Here is a 25537-nt window from a genome sequence, read left to right as displayed (position 1 = left end):
ATGTATTGTTGAAGATGCCGCATTGTTACGTCATACACATCTCTCTACTAAGAAGAAACGTCTTTATAGAACCAAATAATTGAACTATTGATTTTAAACAGGAAATACAAATAATAAGACACTAGTTATTTTTAAGGCTTGATGTTAACAATTTCCTTTAAAATCCTAAGATATAAATTTAAAAAAAGCTTTTCTACACTTCTGATGAACTAATATTCTGCCAAATCGAAATTTTGGCTACACATATGATGCTCATAAATATTCTGCAGCAGATGGAACTGTACGAATAGAGAAGTGTCGACACTTGGCAAAGCACTTTCATCCATAGTAATGTCATTTAAATGAAATTCTTTAGAAGCAAGATTATTAATAAAAGTGAAACGAATACTTCCCAAACACAGACCATGAAAACATGTTCATATAAGGTACACATTACAAGCTAGAACAAAAAACAGAGAATATGGAAGACATCAATGAATGCGTCATCACACAGTGGATAAAGGGAAAAAAAAAATCCACAAAAATTTTGCTAACAAACAAAATACAACCGACGCATGCGTAAAACTGTACAACGAGGTTTGCAACAGGAGTCTTATCAGCTGATGTTTTAATTTCAAAAAAATATTTTTAAATTTTAATAGAAGAAGGAGTGTTGTTCTGGGGTGTTCCTTGATGTGAAGCAGGCTTTCGATCGGGTGTGGCATACTGGACTTCTCTGGAAGCTCAAGACCATCCTTCCAGCAACCTATTTCCTCATTTTGAAATCATACTTGACTGACACGACATTTTAGGAGTGAAGGTAGGAACTATTCTTTCTCCATTCAGTCATGCTGACGCTGGAGTTCCGCAAGGCAGCATACTAGGCCCCATTCTGTACACAATTTACTCCACAGACATAACTACTCAACCTCAAACTACTCTTCTCACCTTTGCTGACGATACTGCCATCTTATCTACTAACAAAGACCCAATAATAGCTCATAGAAACCTTCAGTCTCATCTCACCTCCTTTGAAAATTGGTTCAAAAAATGGGCTAACTGAACGAAACTAAATCTCAAAATATTACCTTCACTCTTCGACGCATCACTCTTCCTCCTGTCTTTTACAATCTTATTCCTTTACCAGCTGTCAACGTTGTCCGCTACCTTGGGCTTTACCTTGACAGAAGACTCACATGGAACCCTCATACTCCACTTAAGAGAACAGAACTCAACAGACGCTTCCGACAACTGAAAAGACTACTCGACAACAGATCAAAACTCACTCTGGACAACAAAAGACTTATATATGTAAGTATACTAAAGCCAGTCTGGGCTTATGGCATCGAACTGTGGAGGTTCAACCAAACGCTCAAATCTGCAAATGATCCAGTCCTTGCAATCTAAAATTCTTCGCTCTATTGCAAACGCTCCTTTCTACGTCACCAATCAAACCATTCACACAGATTTGAACATTCCTTACAGAAAATTCCATCTTAGCATTCAAACACATCACAATCCTACTTGTACAACATCTATCTTCAAGAATATTTCCAGACAACACTTCCAGATGTCTTAAAAGACAGTGGCCTCGCGATCTCCTCTCTGATGAAGAGAGTCAGTAGAATTTAGAATGTTTTTGGAGTGTTACCGCTGGGTAACTTCTCCACTCTTTTATTCTGTTGCTTATTGTTACCCCTTGTTGCTTATAACGCAAATTTCGTTGATTGTAACTAAATAAATGATCAAAAAAAAAAAAAAAATTTAATAATTTACTAATGAAATTAAAATTTCAAATTATTTAAAAGAAGAATTTATTAATTACTAGCTGTACCCGTTCACACGTTGCTGTGTTTAACAAAAAGGCAGTTTTGATACCTCAAACATAATTTATTAATGGCCAAATGTATACAATACATCGAAATGAAAATTAACAATAAAATTATCCCTACTTCAGAGTACAGTAGTGTCCTTGCAAAGGTAGCATTTCTACATAATGTGAAAAATTCAGTTAATGTTGTTGGCGGTGGTGACATTGCTCTTGCAGGTACATTTTCTGATGTAAAGTACACACGATGTCCATTTTCTGCTAAATGAACAACCGTTGGATATCGCTTATGAATGGAAAATGATAAAATACGCCATACGGCCTCATTGCTACTTATGTAGCGTCCCAGTTGATATTGGGTGACTTCATCGTTAGATGCAGTTGTATTTTCCACCCCAAACAGTCCCATATCGCTTACTTTGTTCACATATTTGCAAATATATTTTATAGCTTTCACTGAATTGCAGTACTCAGCATTTATGTGTGCGTTATACGTTTTTAGTAGTAATGGAGAATATGGTACTACCCAACGATTATCAACGTCAATAGTATTGTTGAGTACTTTTAGTTTAATGGATTTTCCACCATCTTCGGTATAATTTATTCTCGTACTAATAATTGCAAAAAACTGTTTTTCATGGTTTTCATGGTTACACTTTCAACAAATATTACTAATTAAATGTTATTTTGATATTTTTGGGATATTTGTTCGGGAGCACCTGGAACCCCAACTCTGATTTTAAAAAAAAAATTGCAAAAACCTTCCCGGGGATATACCTAATAATTTCCCAAATTTTCACGGCGATTGGATGTATGGTTTTTGAATCTATCGAGTACAAACAAACAGACACACATTCATTTTTATATATATAGATTTGTATTTATTATAAAACATTCCTTGCAACTTATTCGAAGTAAAAAAAATACAGTTATAAACAAAAAAATGTTTTAGGGGATTATTTTTGCAAGGCATAATTTTGAGAATATTTTACTCTTGAAAAAAACTGGACTAACTTAAAATTAAGCTTTTTTGTCGGTATTTTTTAAAGATTTTTTAAAATTATCTATTATTAAAAAGCTTATTTTTTTTGGTGCGAATAAATATTAATAAACTGCAAAGCTTTGAAAAAAAATTACGTGTACTTTTGCTGGGAAAAAAAGAAGCAATAAATAGTTTGTACGCACATTTAATAATGTAGACTTATATATTCCAATTTTTTTTTTTTTTTAGTTATTGTTTATGGTATGAGTTTTTAATTAAACAAGCACATATATACAATAATCCACACAGCAAGCGAGAATTGAGATGTGGGTAGGGATTATTACAATAGACGAAGAAGTAGAAGATGAAATGAGGTTAGTTATCACTACTCCCTGACGGACGCACACAATGAAGAGCGCCAAATGGATGAAAAAAAAAAGAACGAACAGAGATGGCGGGCGCCAGGCAGTCGGGGAACATTGTATCGACCAGTTTCCATGGTAACCACCAGTCAAGTTCCAGTAAAACATACAATTTTCCAGCCAATGATATTTTCTACTATTGAACTCTACTTATTATTCTAAATATATTAATTAATTAATCTATATATATAAAAATGAATGTGTGTCTGTTTGTTTGTACTCGATAGATTCAAAAACCATACATCCAATCGCCGTGAAAATTTGGGAAATTATTAGGTATATCCCCGGGAAGGTTTTTGCAATTTTTTTTTTTTTTAAATCAGAGTTGGGGTTCTAGGTGCTCCCGAACAAATATCCCAAAAATATCAAAATAACATTTAATTAGTAATATTTGTTAAAAGTGTAACCATGAAAAACAGTTTTTTGCAATTATTAATACGAGAATAAATTATACCGAAGATGGTGGAAAATCCATTAAACTAAAAGTACTCAACAATACTATTGACGTTGATAATCGTTGGGTAGTACCATATTCTCCATTACTACTAAAAACGTATAACGCACACACAAATGTTGGGTACTGCAATTCAGTGAAAGCTATAAAATATATTTGCAAATATGTGAACAAAGTAAGCGATATGGCGGTGTTTGGAGTGGAAAATACAACTGCATCTAACGATGAAGTCACCCAATATCAACTGGGACGCTACATAAGTAGCAATGAGGCCGTATGGCGTATTTTATCATTTTCCATTCATGAGCGATAACCAACGGTAGTTCATTTAGCAGAAAATGGACATCGTGTGTACTTTACATCAGAAAATGTACGTGCAAGAGCAAGACCTCCAACAACATTAACTGAATTTTTCACAATATGTAGAAATGCTACCTTTGCAAGGACACTACTGTACTCTGAAGTAGGGGTAATTTTATTGTTAATTTTCATTTCGATGTATTGTATACATTTGGTCATTAATAAATTATGTTTGAGGTATCAAAACTGCCTTTTTGTTAAACACAGCAACGTGTGAACGGGTACAGCTAGTTATTTAATATTTTAATGTTGGTACTATTTTTTGGGTGGAACTTATTTAAAAATCTTATGAAATACATATTTTTTTTTTAATGAATGCAAGATATTTTATACTTTCCTCCCACACAAAGTGCTTATTCAATTAAAAAATACTACATACAACCAAAAATATGACGAATTTAAAACTTATTTGGTGGAATAAAACAACAATGGGAAAGTTACTGAACAGATTCAGATAACAGGATGGAGCACCAGCCAATTCTTTGCAGTCAGAAGCGCTAACTACATTTTATGATTGCCTCTGACTTCACATCCTGCAAGATTCAGCTTATCAATGCTATGGTGACTGAATTTGAGGTCCTGTTCAGTCCTAGATTCACATTTCTTTTTAGCTACTTCCTGACTTGATTCGAGCGGAAGTTGTCCCCCTAACCCAAGGGTAACATTGGCCTAAATTGGTGCTAGTACGTTTGATAAAGCATTTCAATAAATTTAAAACACAAATTGAGTATTACAAATGAAAATCTGTGCGTAATTACAATACTTCTCTTTATAAGGAGTATGTATAGAGAATCTTTGGCCTTCCAAAATATACAGGAATAAAAAAAAGAAAAGAAAACATTAAAAAATTCCCCAAAATCTTACATCAATATGTTGGATGCAACTGTAAAGTGAAGTAAATTCGAAAATATTCACCCTATTTTTCTTTTATGTGACCCAAAGGTGACTCAATTTTATATGTACAGTACATTAGCGTGTTAAGTTCATAGGGCTACGTCAGACTTATCTTTTTGGGTCATCCTATCTGGGCCAACCCTTGGTCTAGTTTAGATTGAGGGGGGTGGAAAAAATACTTCACACATTAAAAGATTAATGCTGGAGATTTATTTTATTTTTCTTTTTAACTGACCACACCTAAAGAAGGCGGAAGTCATTGGGAAATTTTAACATTGCAAGTGTAACTAAAATCAATACTACAGAAATTAACGCTGCAACCTCTACCTAATCAATGGTTCCTAATTCATTCATTCAATAAATTACTCCCACTTTAGGGATTCCAAAATAAAAAATAATTCCTAAATGACAATCAAATGAAGATTTATCAGTAAGATAGAAGCAAGAAATGGAACCAACCAGATGATACACACAGTGCATGAAGTGTAACAAACCAAATTATCTGATCAGGGTACAGGCACAGTACTGTTCGACAGACATTCTTACAGACTAAACAAGTGAATGCAAAATCTGTAATTCTCATGTAAAAAAAAATCAGAGTTACTCACATTTAATATTTAATGCAAGCCTGACGTCACCTCCACTGGGGTGGGACCTGCAACAAATAGTTTGGTTTACTCTAATAATATTATTTATAATATATCCAATAATATATTTATATAGTATACAGGGTGAACTAGTAAGTATTGTCCATAGGCCTACTGTGTGTAGTACATCTAAAGTGGAGTTCAATGACGTATTGGCCAACTTGCATATTTTCCTCTGTTCTTGAGTGACGTCACTTTAAATTTTTTTTTTCTAAAATCATTACTTTTTTCCAATAAAAATGTTATTACTCAGAAAGTTTTAATCCGAATTCGATTCTGATGATTTGGTTGGAAAGACAGATAATTTATCCAAAAAAATGATACCATTTTGAAGTATAAGTTATTCTCCAAACAGCCTCAATCTTCCTCCTGGATACTGGAAAAATAAAAGTAATAGAAATTTTTGAAGAAAACTCATTAGGCCCTTACGTGATCATTATCAGACCTAGGTGCTGACCACTTTTTAGTAAAAGTTTCCTTGTCTAATGAGCTTTCAAACGGTATATCATTTTCCAGGATTCCTTTTATCTTCGTACGAGAAATTACGTTTGTTTTACAAGAAAACGTGTTCACGAGCACTCAACAGTGTTAGTTATCAAGTTGTTTAATTCATTGAAAACTCTTTTAGATGGACCAATAGTCAATTTTAAAGTAGGCTGTCTTAAAATAAGGAAGTCAAAGGTTACAAATTGCACTGGAAAAAAAAAAATCTAAACTCTGAAATATTTGAAAAAAATGTTAGAAAATATTTTAAACAAGTACTATTCATATAGTTTGTATTTACTCCAAATTACAATTGTACACACAACTGCACTGTTGAAAAAGAAAAAAATGTAAATAAGCCTTAACCACCCTTTGAACCCACTAACAGATAATCGTTATATCTGAATTAGGTATTAACCAATACAACTAGATGGTCTTCCTTTATCTGTTACATTGGTTTCAAAATTTTCAAAAAGACCTGGATGGTTGAACAATTTTAACCATAATATAATTTTAAAAAATAGAAATTTATTACAACCCGACAGAATAACCTTTCCTCACATTACTACTAATAAATGTATGCTTATAGATACATACTTTTTTCTAATTAAGGTTTGACGATATCTTAGATCTCTGGTCTTCAGAATGTGTTATATCGTAAACAGTTCTCCTCTAAGAAGCGGAGGTCAAGAAGCTAGCCTGGAACCACGGATCTCCGCATAGTTCAGTGGTACTAACCACTCAGTTAATCTCTTCACTTTGCTTTCCTTATTGTGCGCCTGAGTGGCTAGAAACCGGAGTCTGTAAGGATAATTGTCCAGACATTCTCTCTCCTTCATCAAAAAGCTTTACAATATTGTCTTGGCCAAATAACCCAGCTCTAGTTCCGGCGGAGATTCTCGTACCATCCAGGGTACTATATAATCACAATTCTTTTATCCACAGCTCCATTTTAACCTAGTACTCTCCAGTTAACCAACATACAGAAAGCTCAACAACAAAAATAAATACAATTTAATGAAAATAAAGAAAAAAACAAGATTGATTCACCAAGTATAATGGACACTTATATTCGTAGAAAAAAAAAAAAAAAAAAAAAATGGCGACAGACAGTTGTTTGGCTGCACGAGGGAGAGATTTTAACAGAAAAAGTAGCTTCTCCTTTTATGGAAGATGGTGGTACTGGACTTCACCTATTCTTTTTTTTAACAGTCCACACACAAAGGGATCGTTTAAAATTGCATTCGACCACAGTTTAGAATTTATTTTATATAAACCACAAAAGATTTGTCTGGTTAAATTTGATGCTAAGTAATTCGAAGTTTGGGAAAAACCTAAATAATTACAGTGGAGCCTCTCAATAACGGACACTGGCGGGGGAAAGCAAAGTGGCCGCTGTTTGGAGGTGGCCGTTAGAAGGAGGTTGGCAAGTTTCATAATGAAAAAGTATGGGTCTTTTTTCCAAACATCTATTTAAAAATTGTTTACTATTAATAGATTTAAAAACGTACATAATTGCATAATTATTTAGCTATATGATATGCATCAAATTTTTCTTAAGTATCCAAAAACCACATATTATTGACTTATTTAATAATTTTTATAATAATCATCACATTTATTCGTAACTTTGAAAATTTATGGTAAAATTATCATCATACTATTAGAAAAATAGAACAAACCTTTCGGCAAGTTGACGATGGCTCGATTTGGTTTTTGCAAAATCTTCTAACACATTTATTTTCTCTTCTAGAGTTAATCACTTTCGTTTGAGAGACATATAGGTAAAAATAATATTGTTCGTCCAAAGTTATATTGATTAAAATGGTACAAGATGTATGGAGCTTATATAGGAAACTTTAGGAAAAACCAGAAAAAAATAAACAAAAACTTGAGAGGGGATAATTCTTTTTATCACCGCGTCAAAACGAACTTTTAATAATAAGGTGGTCGTTGGTGGGAGGTTGGGAACATTTAATCCGTTCCCCAAAATCCATGTCCGTGGTCGCTATGTAGAGTGTCCGTTAGACGGAGGTTCTTTTATATAGAAAGTGTATAGGGGTAAAAAGGGGGAAATCCAAAAACTGGCCCGTAAATGGAGGTGGTCGCTAGTGAGAGTGTCCTTTATGGGAGGCTTGACTGTATATAATAATAAATAACTTTACAATGCCAATAATTCTATCAAAAAAGCTAAAGAGAAAAGATTAGCTCAGTGGTAAGCTTATTGGATTCCAACAAGGAGTGCCTAGGAGTTGCTTACAGGTCATTGTTCGGCAATGGTCAGTGTATCTGCAAAGAGAGAACACTGTCCGGAGACTGGTAGGTGCTCTGAGCGCCAATGGCTTTAGATGATGACGAGGTTTAAATCAGTCAGTGATGAGCAGGTTAAAAAAAGGCAAAGTAGTGTCAAATAGTATTAAAAGAAAGCAAGATACATGATGCTGAAATACTCTCACGCCATACTTCTCACAATTACAGTAGTTTTGCAAACAGGAATTTCAGCAACAACAAAAATTTGCAATTACAGAATATAGAAAGTAAGCCCATACAATACAAACGGAAACGACATTTTAGAGGGTATACCCAATGTACCACTCTCACCTCTTCAAAACCTCTAAATCAATTTTCACTAAAAATATTTCCTAACAAAGCTGATGTCTTCACTTGACTAGTAAATATGCTAAGTTTAATTAATTATAGCTCGATTAGTTTTAAAGACTATTTAAAAAAAAAAATCAGAAAATTTGCTTCTCTGCTCAGTGTGGCCATTTTCCTCAAAAAAGGTAACTGAAAGCTTAATTTTAAATTCAAAATTTAGTATGTGGTAGCACAATTTATAACACAAAAGTAGCAGTATAAAAGATTTAGATAGCACAGGACATCATAACCCTACCAAAAAAAAAAATTCTAAAGGGACAACAAAAAAAATGGTTACAAAATTTATGTAGACAGCTTTAAAAAAATTTGGAAGATCTCATGCTGTGAGCACAATAAGCTAATTCTTTTATTCCCAACTAAAATTTAGTAGTTGAGAGGATACAGCTGTTAATGCAAAGGTTATAACGACAATTTGCACTAATGTCCATGACATACATTGTGGAGGTTATAAAAAAAAAAATACCGTTTAGGTATGAACTCATTGTGCACAGCTTAGCTTATAATACTTCTAGACCACAAAAGCTATCATTAAAGTAACTATCAGCTAAACAAATGTATTTCCGATGGTAAACTGTTTCGAATTCTTTACGAACATTCTGGTATTAAAAAAAAAATCACGTCTGAGAAGTGCAATTTGTAATATTTATCTGATTTTAAAGCGTTAGCATTCAAAACTTTTGCTTTAATAGTTCCAAAACTTCGTAATACAGTCAATCTAAATTAAATGGTGTGTGCTATTCTTAACTGAGTTAAGGATGTACCCTTTATATAATCCAAGCTCAAGTAATAACCACACGAGGTTGCAAGGATGGCAACTTAAACGAGATATGAAATAATTTCCCTCAAGTTCGATTTAAAATTTAAACGATAAGGCTACCAGCTAAAGGTTAGGTAAAATTGTTTTCATTTAACTAGCATACAAATTCACACAATTTTTCAAACTAAAGGTACGTCAACATCTCAGATAATTGTCATCTAGAGTTTTTTTAAAATGCACATTGCCCTGTATCATAAACATTGCCATGAATTGTTAGAAGCTCCTAGAATTAGAAATTCTTAAGATGGTAATAGTTTAGGTTCTCAGGAATCAGTTCAGAAGGATGGGAAATAAATTTGAAACAAATTAAACCCTCAACTGGGTATCGTCGGGTCAAATTTGACCCGATGCGTTTTTCTTTTGAGTGGCATTTTGTAGGAATTAACTATAAACATCTCCCCTTCTCTGAATTCTCCTCTTTCATCCTCACCCAACAATCGACCATACAAATCAGTCGTTCTTGAGCAGTGCAAGAAAATAAAATATAGGTTTTAGGTCAAATTTGACCCATTTTTTGAAAAGATTATTAATAGCAAACCAGGGAAGGGATTAGCTATGAGGTTAGCATACTGGACTCCCACGCGGAGGTCCCGGGTTCGAATCCAGCTGCTGACCCTTAGATTTTCTCTTCCTAGGAACTTCTTACAGCTCACTGTCCGGTGATGGGCAGTGTTGTCTGTAACGAGAGAACACTGTCCGGAGGCCGGCAGTGCACTGGAAAAAGCTCCGGGCGCTAATGACCTCAGCTGTTGATGCGCAAAAAAAAAAAAAAATTTGACCCGACAATACACGTTTACATTATAACTTTTTTCTTAATAATTATTTATTTTTTTGTTTTGGTGTTTGTTTTCTGTTGTATTTTTTAATATTATTCTATAATATTAAATATTATATATTTTTTTTTTTTTTTTTTTTCGAGGGGTGAAATGCGTTTACGCACGCAGAGACCCTGCTGTGCCGGACTCCCAAAATAGACTACCGGCTAAAACACCCCCCCCGCTGCTAGGTCTAGCCTGGATTCACTGGCGACCAGCATTACTTCAGAGCTAGGCCTCTGTCTTTACTCATTGGAGTATTTCCCTCAGTGTTACCCTACTTGGCAGTCGTCCAGGTCCTGCTTCTTCTGCTGAAGAAGGTCCCTGGCGTACCTAGCTGCAGTCTGCCAGTTGGCCTCACTGGCCAGCATAGCTTCAACTATAGTGTCTGGAGTCTGTTGCCCAATCACTGCCTCGAAGTGACCTCTGAGCCGCTCCCACCGACCGCAGGAGAAAAACGTGTGGGAAGCATCGTCTTTACTGCCGGGGCAGTAAAGGCATTCCTCATCCTCTACCTTTCCCACCTTTTTCAGGTATGCCCTGAAATAGCCATGCCCACTCAGGAGTTGTGTGAGGTAATAGTCCACTTCCCCATGTGGTCTCTTCGCCCATGGCTTTACCTCCTAAATATTATATAGTAAATATTACTTAATATTTAATATTATTGCTGATAACTGGTTCTCTTCAGTTAAGCTGGTCCATGAACTAGGAAAGCTAAATTTGCTTACTCGGAAACATTACGAAAAAAATAAAAAAGAAAACCCCTCTTAAGTGATTCAAAATAAAAAAAACTACCGTCGGAACTTTATTGTTTGTTTTTACTGGCAACAAAACGGTGGTGTTTTCTACCAAAACAAAACAAGTATGTTATACTCGCATCATGATAATTCAGTACTTGCAGAACTATGGGAAAAAATTTTTTGTTTTTTCTTTAGGACTTTTCTTGGAATGAACATCTAACTTTAAGAAAATAACGTTTTTCAGTAAATATTATTTTTTGTTTTTCTGTTTTTGTAACTTAAAAAAAAATGCAAAAACTAAATCGACTTTAATTATATCAATGACCTTTTAAAAGTAATGTGCATTTAAAGTTTCGGGTCAAAGCTGACCCGACTGTACCAGTTCAAGTTGAGATTTTGAGGATACCAGTTAAGGGTTAACAAATAAAATTTACAAACTTTTTTTCGAACGTTTCCATCTAACTACTAAGTACTACCTCAAAATATCAATGAAATGTTAAATCCTAGTAGATTTTATTTGTACCTAAACTTTTTGTTTAACTATTTAAACTGTAAATAATTATTAAGCAGTATTAAAATAGGTTTTCAATATGCAAAAGACTGCATTTTAAAAGTACAGGATGATGTCATCTACTAGAAAGTCAAGTTTGATTGCATAAGAATGTGTTAACGGTCTAGTGTCTGATGGTATGAACATTTTATTAACCCTGAGATGATGTAAATTTGAAATAGCTAAAAAAATTATTAAAAGAATTAATAGTATAGGAAAGGTTTTTTTATACTAATTTTGCAGAATTAAATGCTTTTCCGGAAATTCAAGAATTATAACATTTCATAGAATAAAATTACAAACAAAAAGGAGAGGTTAAAGTTAGTATATTAACTAAATTTTGTTAAAATAATTTGTAAAGAAATTATTCACAGTTGAAATATAAGAGACCAAAGAATAAAGTAAACTAACTAACAAACAGAAACCACAATAACATCCACTTTGGGTGTGTTAGATCTCTGCAACTACTTAAAAGTGAAACCGCGACAAAGCTTTGTGCTTTATCTGCAGAAAGTTTTCTCTTTTAATATCAACCGGCAAACGTCATAGAAAACTACAAAGCTGCAAAGACATCTAAAGGTAACTTACAAAAGCAGTGGTAGATTGGCTTTGTTTTTTGCCCATTTCCACTTTAGAACAGAAGTTCAGAATTGCCACTTATACAGAAAAAAAGAAAAGTTGAAGAGATCTGTCAGATCAAGACCGGAAAAACAGAGGTCAAGGTATATAAACATTTTGTTAAGCACCCTTTATTGGGCAAACTTTGCTCGTAACCATAAAATAATTGGATCAATATTTTGTAAGGACCATAAGCAAAACAACAATTGAATAAAAAAAATTTTAAAAATTATTTAGCAGGAATGAGAATACATTTTTCAAAAACCAAATATCTGACTAAAACGTTAGTTTTATAAAATTACAGAATTTCACCGTCTTAAAATCGGCGCACAGGTCGTTGAAATGATGTGCGAAGCGCGAAAAAGCTTACTTGTCAGAAAAAGGTTGGTTTTAAAGGATGCGTCCACGAATAGTTATTTTAAATTGTAGAACAAGTTGTTCTCTCCTTAAGGCGAAATACAATACTTGTATGGATATTCTAATTAATTAAGTAAAATTTATTTTTATCATTGGCGTCACTCTTGCTATTAATCAATGGTAATTATCAAATTTTACAAGTACAAGAGTTAAAATGTTTAAAAATTAAACTAAATTTTTTTCCGAAGTATGAAATTTAAATACTGTGCAACCAATTTTACTATTAAAACAGATATCAAAACAATAAATACAAGTGAGTATACTTAAATTTAAATTAAGCTACGCCTAAATAATTCGGTTTCGCAACTGCATATTAATCAAATTAATTATTTCATCTAGCAGTAACAGTTATTCTGTCCTCTTCTAACAGAATACATCAAAAAGATGTTTTGTTTTTTTTAAATCCTAAAATACTTGGGATTTAACCCATGAAGATATATACATAGTTGAAACGATTCTGCTTTTTAGGAAAAAATAATTCCAGAAAACAAAAAAAAGAAAAAAGCTAACAGACCGATAGTATAACATTAGGTGCTATATTAAGATCATGTCAGCTGTCCCAATTTGAATAAGGGTAGACAGAACAATTTACTAACGACAAGGAATCTTTCACGCCTACACAACAGAATCTCTCCATAAATAATTTATATACATATATGGCTAGGATTTTTTCATATAAGACAAACAAAATAATATACATACATACATACATTGACCCTTGAACAACGGGCCAACCGGACAGTTTTACTTAAACAAATCATTCTGTTTTTACATTATTCCATCATATAGTTTTCACTTGAAAATAATTATCTCAAACATCTCATTTGCAATGAATATTTACATATGTAGTTTACTAAAATGACTCAATCCTGGACTCAAAACTAGTAACTTTTCAAAGATACATACTTTGTTACTAATCAAATTAAAATATATGGAAACAAATGTGCTTTCTCCTTAAATTCAATACTTTCGATTCTTTAACCATTAATTAAAAGAATTATATTTAAACGAACAATTGGAGATAGAAAATATAAGAGGATACAACCAACATAAGATAGGTTATCTATATTTAGATAAAGAAATATCATGACACTTTTATCCACTTAAAATGTATGTATTTCTTTAAACACCTAACATTTCTTTTTTAAAAATAACTTCTTAATGTTATAACTATTTAAAAGAAGTTAAGACGAATCACTTTTAGCTAACAGAACTTTTAATGGGAGCAGATTATAGTAAGTGTAAATGAAAATCGTTTAATAGGAGTTTTTAATTTAAATAAATAAAAAAATAGTAATTATAGTATCAACGATTTTCAACTTGGTTCACTAGTTTCATAAACCTTAAACCAGAGCGGCCATTGTCTCATGGCGGCTTGATAAAGGAACGCTACTACAACCTAAAACGTTTTATACAATAATATCATGTGTTATCTACAGAAAATTTTTATTAGTGTGTAAAATATTTAATCATATGGTTATCACAATTTTTGTATAATCAGTAAATGTATTGAATAGAGCAGAAGTACTAGTAGACACACCCCTTTCGGCTTGGAGGTTGAAAGATTTTGGGATTAATATGATTATATACTTGGATAAATTTCATTAACAAACAAAACTAATATGAAATTTGTATAATAACTTGCCTTAGAGTCAGCCACCGGTATTTCAAACTGATTAATCCACACTTTGAAAAGATGAAAACACACTTGACACAGACGGGACAGTTGGCACTAAAAGATTCAGACTGACGTGAAATGTACTAGGTGTAAGGCCATGGAGAGGATAGTTAATGTTTCAGAAAATGGCCTATAGATGACACTAGCATCCAACGTAAAAAATTGATATTTTATAATTAAATAAAACCAAAATAAATTTTAAGTATTTATTTATTTTTAATCTTTGTGTAAAAATTGATTAAACTGTGTGTACTTCATAGTGAAGCCTGGCTTGATAATGAGAATAATTTCCCATTATTGTAAAAGTATGTAATTTCATTCCGAAACTCCTCCAGTAGTAGTCGTTGAGGACGTTAAATCCTAGAATTTAATAACATTTAATAACAAACAAAATAATTGTAATGCTAGAAAAATATGTCATTACCTCAAAAGTTCAATTTACACTTTACATTCTAAAAACCTACTTGGTTTAAAGTAAGGCAAAATAAAAGTCTAAATTTTGTGATAATTACGAAATCACATTATTTATCAAAATATATCCTGAAGTTGGGCCAAAACTATCAGCAAAAGTAACAGTTTATCTCGAAAGAATTTTGTATCAAAAGAAGTGGAGGGCAAATAGAAACATTGCTGTTATCAATTTATATTCAGATATTGAAGAAAAGTCATAAAATAGAAAAACTTTTGTAACAATTTGCAACAAATTTATTGCTATTATCAGGATAATAATTAAATAAACTTACTGATCCATAAGAATGACTGAAACGAACAAAAACAAAATAAATCGTATTAATATTTGTGTATAAGTATATATAGAACTAATATAAATAAAATAGAATTTACCTTCCCGATTTATTAATTTTAGACTTCTCATCCCCTAAAATTAATAAGAACTCAATTAAACCATGAAAAAGCATAGCATAATGAAAAATAAACGATTAATTCAATAGTTAGTAAATGAAAAGATGGTGAGTCAGAGAATATCAGAATATTTGGTAGCGCTCTATGACCTATTCACGAAAAGCAAAAAACTTTTGGGTGCTCTCCCTTAAGAGGAACAATTAAGTTCTTGGATTAACTTTGGCCCTAAAACTTAATAAGTGTTCACAAGTAGAGCAGGTTACTAACAAAGCAACAATTGGCCCACTCGTAGCTTAAATGCAAATTTACTTCTTTGTGCTGGTGCTGGTTTAAGATTAGATTATATGTAAGTTTAACTGCATAACTGTTTGGTAAAGTGTTAAATCCTGATGGCAAAGATTGCAAAATGTACACAGATATCCGTTATGCATAGTTCTTATAGGGTCATTCACATACTGTTGTATCTAATTGCTTGGGTTTAGCGAACCGATTGTCAAACTGTAGCTCTTTAAGACACTCACACACGAATTGTACAATTTATAAACTAAATTCTATGAACAAACGCTGAAAGAGCCGTAATAGAACTTTTAGATTGCAATATTTCGTTTTATAGCCATTACCTGTGCAAATTTAAATCTAAATCTAATTGGTAACGACTACTAAATAAGGAATTGTAAGAACGTCCACTTGCCTTGAGTAGATGGATCTCTTAGCCCACAATACAAGGACACCAAGGTATTAACTGGACAAAATATTATATGAAATATTATTGATCACAAAACCTCAATAGAAATTTACATCTATAGTTATCTCTTCTCATATTAAAATGATCATTGCAGTTATAACAATTTTTAACAGCCATGCCAATATTTAGAAGACAAAAAAAAATTTAGATTAGGAAGAAATCAAGATTTAAAGATTTATATGAAGCAAAATCAATTGGAGAATATCAATTTTTCTCATGTCAATTTACATCTGAAAGTCTCTATAAGCCGTACTGTAATTTCGATAGTTCACTTTTGAAATTATTACAAAGGAAATTTATTTAATGAGAATTTAATTTACTTAACTAATGTTTGATGAAAAGAATAGAAAATGTAATAACACACATATTTATATATATATTATATATATATATATATATACATATATATATATACATATACATATATATATATATATATATATATATATATATATATATATATATACATGTAATATATATATATATATATGTAAACGTATAGTTTAATTTGAAAAAATTAAAAATTTTAAAAACTATATGCTTTAAATAGAAAGAAATTCATACTTTCGTCCCCACCATCATCACCACATCTGAAAAATAAATATTGTTTCTAATTATTATTAATCCCAAATGGTTAAAAAAAAAAAGAAAGTAAAGGAAAGCAACAATTCACCAGGAGTAAGAGAAAGTACTCAGCTTTGATATTTAAAACACTTAAAACAGTTAAAAATAACTTTTTCCAAGAGTAGTAATAATTTGAAAATCTTATTCATTATTATAAATTTTACCGAACTTTTTTACAGCTAAAAATAAAAAGCTACACTTAATATTAATTTTCAGAGCTGTTACTTTTTAAACCTGCAATTTAATAGGTGTGAACACTCAGTTAATATGACTTTCTCTGAGAAATGTGGGATTCTAAAAAAACTAGCTTCTGTAATTGATGCAATCGCAATACATCCTCTAATAAAGTAAAATAAAGAAACATCATTCTAAAAATTATACAATTGGAATTTTGGATTTGCAAGAGAGTTATCTCAAAGAGAAAAAATTAACGATTATCTAAATTTGCTTACTTTTTAAATTGCTGAATGCACACACAACGAAGACATATGAAAATACCCGCTAGTAATATTAATAAAATAAATATCATCAGTAAAATCCAAATGAACATTCCAAAAGTTCCATGAGAATCTCCCGTAGACATGAATGTAGAACCAAAACCACATGCTTCCCTCCCAAAACAAGATGAATAGTTTAAATGAGGCATTTTAGTAAATGCTTTAATTGGTTCATTAGTTGCAAGTCCTGTGTCAAATTTAATTTTATATTATTACAAAATGTTGAAATTACTAAGAATAATAAAGGCAATGGTATAACTAATTTATAGGACAAATACCCCTTCTGTTCATTGTTTCTACTACTCTCATTACTCCACCAAATCCTGGATACCATCTGTCAAGTTCGTGTAAATGAGGAACAATCTAGAAATGAGATCATATTAATTTCACTTATACAAAAATAAGTTAACTGAATATAAATTTGAGAGTTAGACGTTATGCATTTGGAGTAGTGGTCTAGTATATTATTTTATTTATAATTACGATTGATATTATCCAGTGATGTAGATTATGATTAAAGGCTACAATATCTTTTGTCGAATATCGTGCTGAAGCAAGGCATCTCATAGCCATTATATAATATTTAGGAATAATGTTTACTGCACACTCGGAAAATAGACTAAATAATGCATGGTCCTAAAAAAGAGAGGTGAATTATTTTGTGAATTGTTACACTTCAAAATCAATCTTCTACATTTTTAGTTTTCTGTGGTAGAGATACACCAATCTTTCTTCAGCAATCATACCGTCTCTTTCATTATTCCAGCTTAAAAACATAATATTTAAATTGAATGCTCTAACATACCAAGTACTCATTAGGGGTCAGTTGAAGTAATATGTGGAGCAGTTATTTCAGTTTTGTACAATGCTCACAGACAAAATCTACCCACACTTAGAAATTAAACTACGCAGGCATTGTGCCGAAATGAACCACATCTTATTTTCGCAGTAGATTTAGTACATTTAAGGCACCTAGAATACAAAAGATTTTGTGCAGCTGGGATGTCACGCTTCCCATGATAATATGGTGAATATTGCTAACAACTAAAAATTTAATGAAAAATCTAAGATTCAAGAAAATTTACGAATGGTACCTATGTAAACTAATCACAATGAGTATTGAAGAGGAAAATTTTAAATGCCGTCAATAATATGAAAAATGGTTACTATCATAATTGAGTTGCTTAGAAGGACAAAAATTTAGTAATTGCTGTAAAGGATGCGATTTATGATAGCTACACAGAATAATTCCTAAACGAAGGAATAAGTACAGAAGATAACTTTAGACATATTCCGCTATATGAGGAATGCTAGCTGTCAACCAAGAAGGACTTGGAAGAAGTATGAGAAGAAGAAGATAATAATTTTTTCTATGCTACTATATTTGTATTTGTTGTAACCAATATAGTAATATTGGTTAATATTTATTGAGAAAATCAATTATAAAAATTAATCATTAACTTCTTTTCTAAATCTCAGAACTTACTATTACAAAGTAAGTATACATAGCCATCCATAATAAACATAAAGTTAAGGTACAATTTTCATTTTATTTTCCACTTTCTTCTTACAGTTTTAAAATAAGTTATTCCTTTATTTATTTTTTTAATAATCCTTATTACTATTAACACATTTTGTAAAAACCATTAATAAATGGATATTTCATGAAAATAAAGTACCATTTTAAAAACCCATTCTTAGAAATAAAAGTGACTGTTATTAGCGATTTACCTTCAATGGAACTGCTATAGCACTTGGATAAAAGTTGTCATCCAAAAATGGAATCTGAATTTGAAGGCCAGCTAAATAAAAAATTAGTAATTATATCTTGAAATAATAATATTATATCTTGAGATTTTTTATTTTTTAGTAAGTTAGATTAAAGTACATAAAAGTTGACTAAAAAGACTACACCAGCTCAACCTAAAGGATCTTCCTACCCAAAGCAGGGCTTAGAGAACCTTCTTTAGTCTATTCTTAAACTTGGGTCTGGTTTCTAAGAAAGTTCAGAAATCCAAATATTACTGAAGTAAGTATAATAATATAATAAATAGAGCTTCCAATTAATGTCTTTATTATTTTAAATTATCTACTTTTTAATATGATGAGTCTTTTGCAACAGAACTCAAAATTCTAAAAAAGTTCTCCTACCAAACAAATGAAATAACAAACAAGGTAAATGAAATAATATTTGCTTCTAAATAACCTGTGGGGCAGATAGGAATTGAATCGTTTCTTTCCATTGGAGACCCAGATATTCTGTGTCTATGAGATAATAGAACAAAAATGTCACATGCTTCCTCCTCTGGACACATTCGTAAAGGCAATGCAGATACCTAAAATAACATCAAAATAGAGTTACAGATTCATGTGAATAATTAAGATGAAAATCTAGTGTTTGGCACAAAAATTTACCTTGGTAGGAATTCTACACATATCACAAGGGTTAGACCAGGAAGCTCCATTAGTACCTAAGTAATTCATCATATGGCTTAACATATAATGCAATTCTGAAGTAACTTTGTAATCAACATTGCCTGCGTAAAATGCTTCATTTAAAATAGGAATCACAACGGAATGTAAATATCCTCCGAGAGCATCATAAAGTGCGCTTAGCATTAACTAAAACAAGTGCAATAAAACGCAGTTAAATAATTTAACATAATTATCACCGAATCTACAAGCTTTAACTTGAGAACATTCAGAAAACAAACTGGATTGATGAGATTATTTGGCTAAGATAATTTTTCTTTATAAGAAAAGTTATTTATAGCTTCTTTTCAATTTCATGACGATGAATTTCTAGCTTGATACTATAATACAAGTACTGTTTGAGCCTTTTGAATCTCTTCTTAAAGACTTAATATACATACTTCTATTTGAACCACAATATGAAAGTTTTATTTATCGAGACTTTAGAAAAAAAAAAAACCCACTAAGATATTAGTTACAAATAAAGATTCCCAAAAAAAAATAACTGGAGATTTTTTATGTCTAAATGCAGAACTTTAGGCACATTTTAAGAAAATTGCAAAAACAAAAGTCTTTATTATTAAAATTATTAATTTAAACATTATTTGCACCAATTCTTAATCATGAAATAAACTAACTAGAACCATTACAGCAGCGGCTTCTTTTTAATAAATTCTGAATCTAAAAAAATCAAAGTCAGCGACTTTTTCACACTAAGTTCTCGAGGCGGGGACTAGCACATCTTAAAGTATCCAAAATGAATGAGGAGAAATTAGTCGAAAAAAAATTGATATACGAAGTTTAGAGAAAATCATAGCAAGTATTTCCGAAAAAATTGAAAAAAAAAATCAGTACAATGGAACCTCTGATTGTGGAATCATTGGATTCATCAGACTCGAATTAGCTACTTATTTCACCCTACTTTGTAATACGGCGGACTCAAAACCGTCTTCTATACAGGAAATTCACATCTCTCTCTTAGAATTATAATTCTAAACAGAATTTTTCTAGAAAAGTGTTACAAATATAAGATTTAGAGCTTCACGATTATAACTTGTTTACATATAAGGTAGAAGTAAATGAACATATTCATTTTGAAGAAATTCTCGAAAAGTTAAATTGATCCATTTTGCAAAGTGATTCATCCTGAACAATTTTGACTACTACCACCGGTACAAGACTCCAAATTGAAAATTTGACATAATCGCAATCCTTGTTACCCAGCAATCATAAAGGCAGCACAGATCTCGGTTTACAAGAAAAATGCGAAACATGATTAAGCAGAATCACACTACCGATTGAAAAACGACGGCCGAAAACCTTTTTTTTTAAAGCTGTACTATCAACTTTGAAGTAGCCATTTTTTATTTTCGAATTCGCTGTTCGAAAGTTGATATTTCTTGATGAATTTTGTGTCTTTGTGCATTTTCCATTAAAAAGAGATAGCTACATTATTGTCTCTAGATTAATTTAGACCGCTAACTGAAATAATAATGACAAATACCAAGTTTTATAAGTACAATCAAACCTCAGTTGCTTTTCCTGATGTCTTCGCCTTCACTGTATTAACACAGGTCTGTATGTATGTTAGAAGAGCTGGAAAATCTTTCGGAATCCTTTTCGGAATTAAATCTTGCATGATTCTCCTTGCTACTAGTAAGTTGAGCTCAGATAAACTCCAACATGTTTTACATGAATCAGAATGTACGAATAGAACTGTTCTTACATTTATAGTTCTGTTATATTCGAAAGCAGTATCTACATGCATTTTATTTTTTGTCGTTCTTTGGTACTTAAATGTATAATTGGGTAAAATTTGGAATGACAGAAAGAAAATCGATAACATTCTTCGTACATACATGTCGGAATTATAACAAAAATACCACTATTGCTTTCTTAAAAATCTTTGAGAAAATTACAATTATCAAAGTTTAAAAATTTGATTGTAATACTCAAATAATCTCCAATACTCTCCAATTCCCTGGACTTACTCACTAATCCATCGAGTTTAATAAAACTAAAATAAATGATTTTTTGCTTTTGGTTTATTAAAACTGGAAGAACATCTGTTTTGGGAAAATTTAATCCACGATGAGTCTCATATTTAACAACTGATTTTTCACATTCTTTTTTATTAATTATGTACATATTTGTTTTTTGAAACTGTATTAATACTTTTTTCTAAAGGCATTTTTTAGCCTTAAAAACTGTTTTATTGTTTTATTTTATCAGTTGACCATTCCATAGAAAATAAAATATATGCCTGCTTTTCAAAACGTTTGACCTAATTTCATAATCCAAAAACTTATATGGAAGATGGTTAACACAATTTAAATTACCCAAATTCTTTTCTGGAAAATTTTTACTATCAGAAAGATAATATTCATACAATTAAATAAATTGATTATGATCAAAACGCAAATATTGTTATAGAAGTACACTAATTCACGAGGTACATATCAAAAAATACATTTTTTATACTTCTATGAGAATATGTTGAATCAGTTATTTTAACTACCTTCTGTATTAGAAAATATACATAGTTTATAATTTAGAAAAATTACTTACAGAAACTGATAATTACTTAAAAACTCATTTAAAACTGCGGCTATTTGGTGCAACAGCAAGCTTCACTCAGGCCACACCACATTTACAAATTTAATTTCTTAGGTATGATTCATAACATCACTTGAAAAAGAAAGTTTTTTTTACCTTTTTCGCAATTGGAATCTGCTTACATTAGATGACACTGAGAATGATAATGCTTCCAAACGTCGCCGGAAGTAATCAGCGCGTTTATGCAGGGTTACTGGCCCCCCCAGGAAAACCACTGGATCATGTATACGAGTATAATTTTCTTCAGTAGTTACCCAGTGCATTGTGTGCACAGAATTGCCTCGATCTTCCCTAAGCGCTATTTACTTCATAATTTTTTATCTACTAACATTATATTTCAGAACATCGTGGGCTATAAAAAATAAAGGGCCGCCACATTGACACCCCCGTCTCAAAGGATTACCTGAAAGCCAATTCGGTATTTTTCCCTTGAATTTTACATTTCATTTTCAAAATGAAAGCAATCAGTTATGTTTGCTTCAACCTTGGCCATGAAAGCAGATTGGAGAGACAGAAAAAGTAGAAATCTGCAAAGCTATGAGATAATTCGGTATTTTCCCCTCGTATTTTAGATTTCATTTTGAAAATGAAGGCGACCAGTTACGTTTGTTTTCACCTTGGCTATAAAAACAGGTGACAAAGACAGAAAAAGTAGAAATCTAGACGAACTGGAAGCCAATTCGGTGTTTTTCCCTTGTATTTTACATTTCTTTTTCCAAATGAAGGCAACCAGTTATGTTTGTTTTCACCTTGGCAATAAAAGCAGGTGCCAAAGACAGAAAAAGTAGAAATCTAGACGAACTGAAAGCCAATTTGGTATTTTTCCCTTGTATTTTACATTTCATTTTCCAATTGAAGGCAACCAGTTATGTTTGTTTTATCCCTGGCCATAAAAGCGGGTCACAGAGACAGAAAAAGTAGAAATCTAGATGAGCTGAAAGCCAATTCGGTATTTTTCCCTAGTATTTTACATTTCATTTTCCAATTGAGGGCGACCAGTTATGTTTGCTTTCACCTTGGCAATAAAAGCAGGTGACAAAGGCAGAAAAAGTAGAAATCTAGACGATCTGAAAGCCAATTCGGTATTTTTCCCTTGTATTTTATATTTCATTTTCCAATTGAAAGCAACCAGTTATGTTTGTTTTATCCCTGGTCATAAAAGCAGGCGACAAAGACAGAAAAAGTAGAAATCTAGACGAACTGGAAGCCAATTCGGTGTTTTTCCCTTGTATTTTACATTTCTTTTTCCAAATGAAGGCAACCAGTTATGTTTGTTTTAACCCTGGCCATAAAAGCAGGTGACAGAGACAGAAAAAGTAGAAATCTAGACGAACTGGAAGCCAATTCGGTGTTTTTCCCTTCTATTTTACATTTCATTTTCCAATTGAAGGCAACCAGTTATGTTTGTTTTCACCTTGGCTATAAAAGCAGTTGACAAAGACAGAAAAAGTAGAAATCTAGACGAACTGAAAGCCAATTCGGTATTTTTCCTTTGTATTTTACATTTCATTTTCCAAATGAAGGCGACCAGTTATGTTTGTTTTCACCTTGGCTATAAAAGCAGGTGACAAAGACAGAAAAAGAGAAATCTAGACGAACTGGAAGCCAATTCGGTGTTATTCCCTTGTATTTTACATTTCATTTTCCAATTGAAGGCAACCATTTATGTTTGTTTTCACCTTGGCAATAAAAGCAGGTGACAAAGGCAGAAAAAGTAGAAATCTAGACGAACTGAAAGCCAATTCGGTAATTTTCCCTTCTATTTTACATTTCATTTTCCAATTGAAGGCAACCAGTTATGTTTGTTTTCACCTAGGCAATAAAAGCAGGTGACAAAGACGGAAAAAGTAGAAATCTGGACGAACTGAAAGCCAATTCGGTGTTTTTCCCTTGTATTTTACATTTCATTTTCCAATTTAAGGCAACCAGTTATGTTTGTTTTATCCCTGGCCATAAAAGCAGGTGACAAAGACAGAAAAAGTAGAAATCTAGACGAACTGAAAGCCAATTCGGTAATTTTCCCTTCTATTTTACTTTTCATTTTCCAATTGAAGGCAACCAGTTATGTTTGTTTTCACCTAGGCAATAAAAGCAGGTGACAAAGACGGAAAAAGTAGAAATCTGGACGAACTGAAAGCCAATTCGGTGTTTTTCCCTTGTATTTTACATTTCATTTTCCAATTGAAGGCAACCAGTTATGTTTGTTTTATCCCTGGCCATAAAAGCAGGTGACAAAGACAGAAAAAGTAGAAATCTAGACGAACTGGAAGCCAATTCGGTATTTTTCCTTTGTATTTTACATTTCATTTTCCAATTGAAGGCAACCAGTTATGTTTTTTTTATCCCTGGCCATAAAAGCAGGTGACAAAGACAGAAAAAGTAGAAATCTAGACGAACTGAAAGCCAATTCGGTGTTTTTCCCTTGTATTTTACATTTCATTTTCCAATTGAAGGCAACCAGTTATGTTTGTTTTATCCCTGGCCATAAAAGCAGGTGACAAAGACAGAAAAAGTAGAAATCTAGACGAACTGGAAGCGAATTCGGTGTTTTTCCCTTGTATTTTACATTTCATTTTCCAATTGAAGGCAACCAGTTATGTTTGTTTTATCCCTGGCCATAAAAGCAGGTGACAAAGACAGAAAAAGTAGAAATCTAGACGAACTGGAAGCCAATTCGGTATTTTTCCTTTGTATTTTACATTTCATTTTCCAATTGAAGGCAATCAGTTATGTTTGTTTTCACCTAGGCAATAAAAGCAGGTGACAAAGACGGAAAAAGTAGAAATCTGGACGAACTGAAAGCCAATTCGGTGTTTTTCCCTTGTATTTTACATTTCATTTTCCAATTGAAGGCAACCAGTTATGTTTGTTTTATCCCTGGCCATAAAAGCAGGTGACAAAGACAGAAAAAGTAGAAATCTAGACGAACTGGAAGCGAATTCGGTGTTTTTCCCTTGTATTTTACATTTCATTTTCCAATTGAAGGCAACCAGTTATGTTTGTTTTATCCCTGGCCATAAAAGCAGGTGACAAAGACAGAAAAAGTAGAAATCTAGACGAACTGGAAGCCAATTCGGTATTTTTCCTTTGTATTTTACATTTCATTTTCCAATTGAAGGCAATCAGTTATGTTTGTTTTCACCTAGGCAATAAAAGCAGGTGACAAAGACGGAAAAAGTAGAAATCTGGACGAACTGAAAGCCAATTCGGTGTTTTTCCCTTGTATTTTACATTTCATTTTCCAATTGAAGGCAACCAGTTATGTTTGTTTTATCCCTGGCCATAAAAGCAGGTGACAAAGACAGAAAAAGTAGAAATCTAGACGAACTGGAAGCGAATTCGGTGTTTTTCCCTTGTATTTTACATTTCATTCAGTGAAC

At 32.0% G+C, this 25537-nt stretch overlaps 2 protein-coding genes across 5 annotated transcripts in view; both read right to left on the bottom strand.

The window, feature by feature from the left end:
• hts (adducin 1-like protein hts) overlaps nucleotides 1–14443 on the bottom strand; it is a 107848-nt gene extending 93405 nt beyond the window's left edge. For all 3 annotated transcript variants that reach the window (XM_074139996.1, XM_074139973.1, XM_074139975.1), the window contains exons 1-2: nucleotides 14310–14443; nucleotides 5528–5574 (exon numbers count right to left, since the gene is read on the bottom strand). The gene's annotated coding sequence lies outside the window, so the exon portion shown is untranslated. The remainder of the gene's footprint in view (nucleotides 1–5527; nucleotides 5575–14309) is intronic.
• A 93-nt stretch (nucleotides 14444–14536) lies between these two features.
• LOC141460219 (uncharacterized) lies at nucleotides 14537–21591 on the bottom strand. Of its 2 annotated transcripts, XM_074140027.1 has the most exons (12): nucleotides 21070–21591; nucleotides 19485–19691; nucleotides 19276–19405; nucleotides 18801–18871; nucleotides 17553–17705; nucleotides 17348–17432; nucleotides 17025–17256; nucleotides 16513–16538; nucleotides 15895–15945; nucleotides 15186–15219; nucleotides 15086–15101; nucleotides 14537–14702 (listed from the first exon to the last, which is right to left on the bottom strand). In XM_074140027.1, exons 1-12 carry the CDS (start codon nucleotides 21400–21402, stop codon nucleotides 14658–14660), a joined length of 1383 nt encoding a protein of 460 aa, XP_073996128.1. In that variant the 5' UTR covers nucleotides 21403–21591; the 3' UTR covers nucleotides 14537–14657. The 2 variants fall into 2 exon arrangements, with proteins under 2 accessions (XP_073996128.1, XP_073996129.1); XM_074140028.1 differs by lacking the exon at nucleotides 15895–15945.
• Nucleotides 21592–25537: the final 3946 nt, after the last annotated feature.

This window comes from Rhodnius prolixus, unplaced genomic scaffold (genome assembly GCF_049639745.1).
Source record: "Rhodnius prolixus isolate KJV_2025 unplaced genomic scaffold, Rpr scaffold_6, whole genome shotgun sequence".
NCBI classification, from domain to species: domain Eukaryota; kingdom Metazoa; phylum Arthropoda; class Insecta; order Hemiptera; family Reduviidae; genus Rhodnius; species Rhodnius prolixus.
The sequence above is the reverse complement of the archived record's forward strand: the minus strand, read 5'-3'. Positions and strand labels throughout refer to the sequence as shown.

Coding starts and splice junctions, on each gene's coding strand:
- LOC141460219 (XM_074140027.1), bottom strand. CDS start 21,402: ATGTATGTACGAAGAATGTTATCGATTTTCTTTCTGTCATTCCAAATT. Junction 19,692..21,069: donor CATCAGGAAAAGCAACTGAG/GTTTGATTGTAC, acceptor CACTTGTTTTAG/TTAATGCTAAGCGCACTTTA. Junction 17,433..17,552: donor ATCACTGGATAATATCAATC/GTAATTATAAAT, acceptor TCTCATTTCTAG/ATTGTTCCTCATTTACACGA.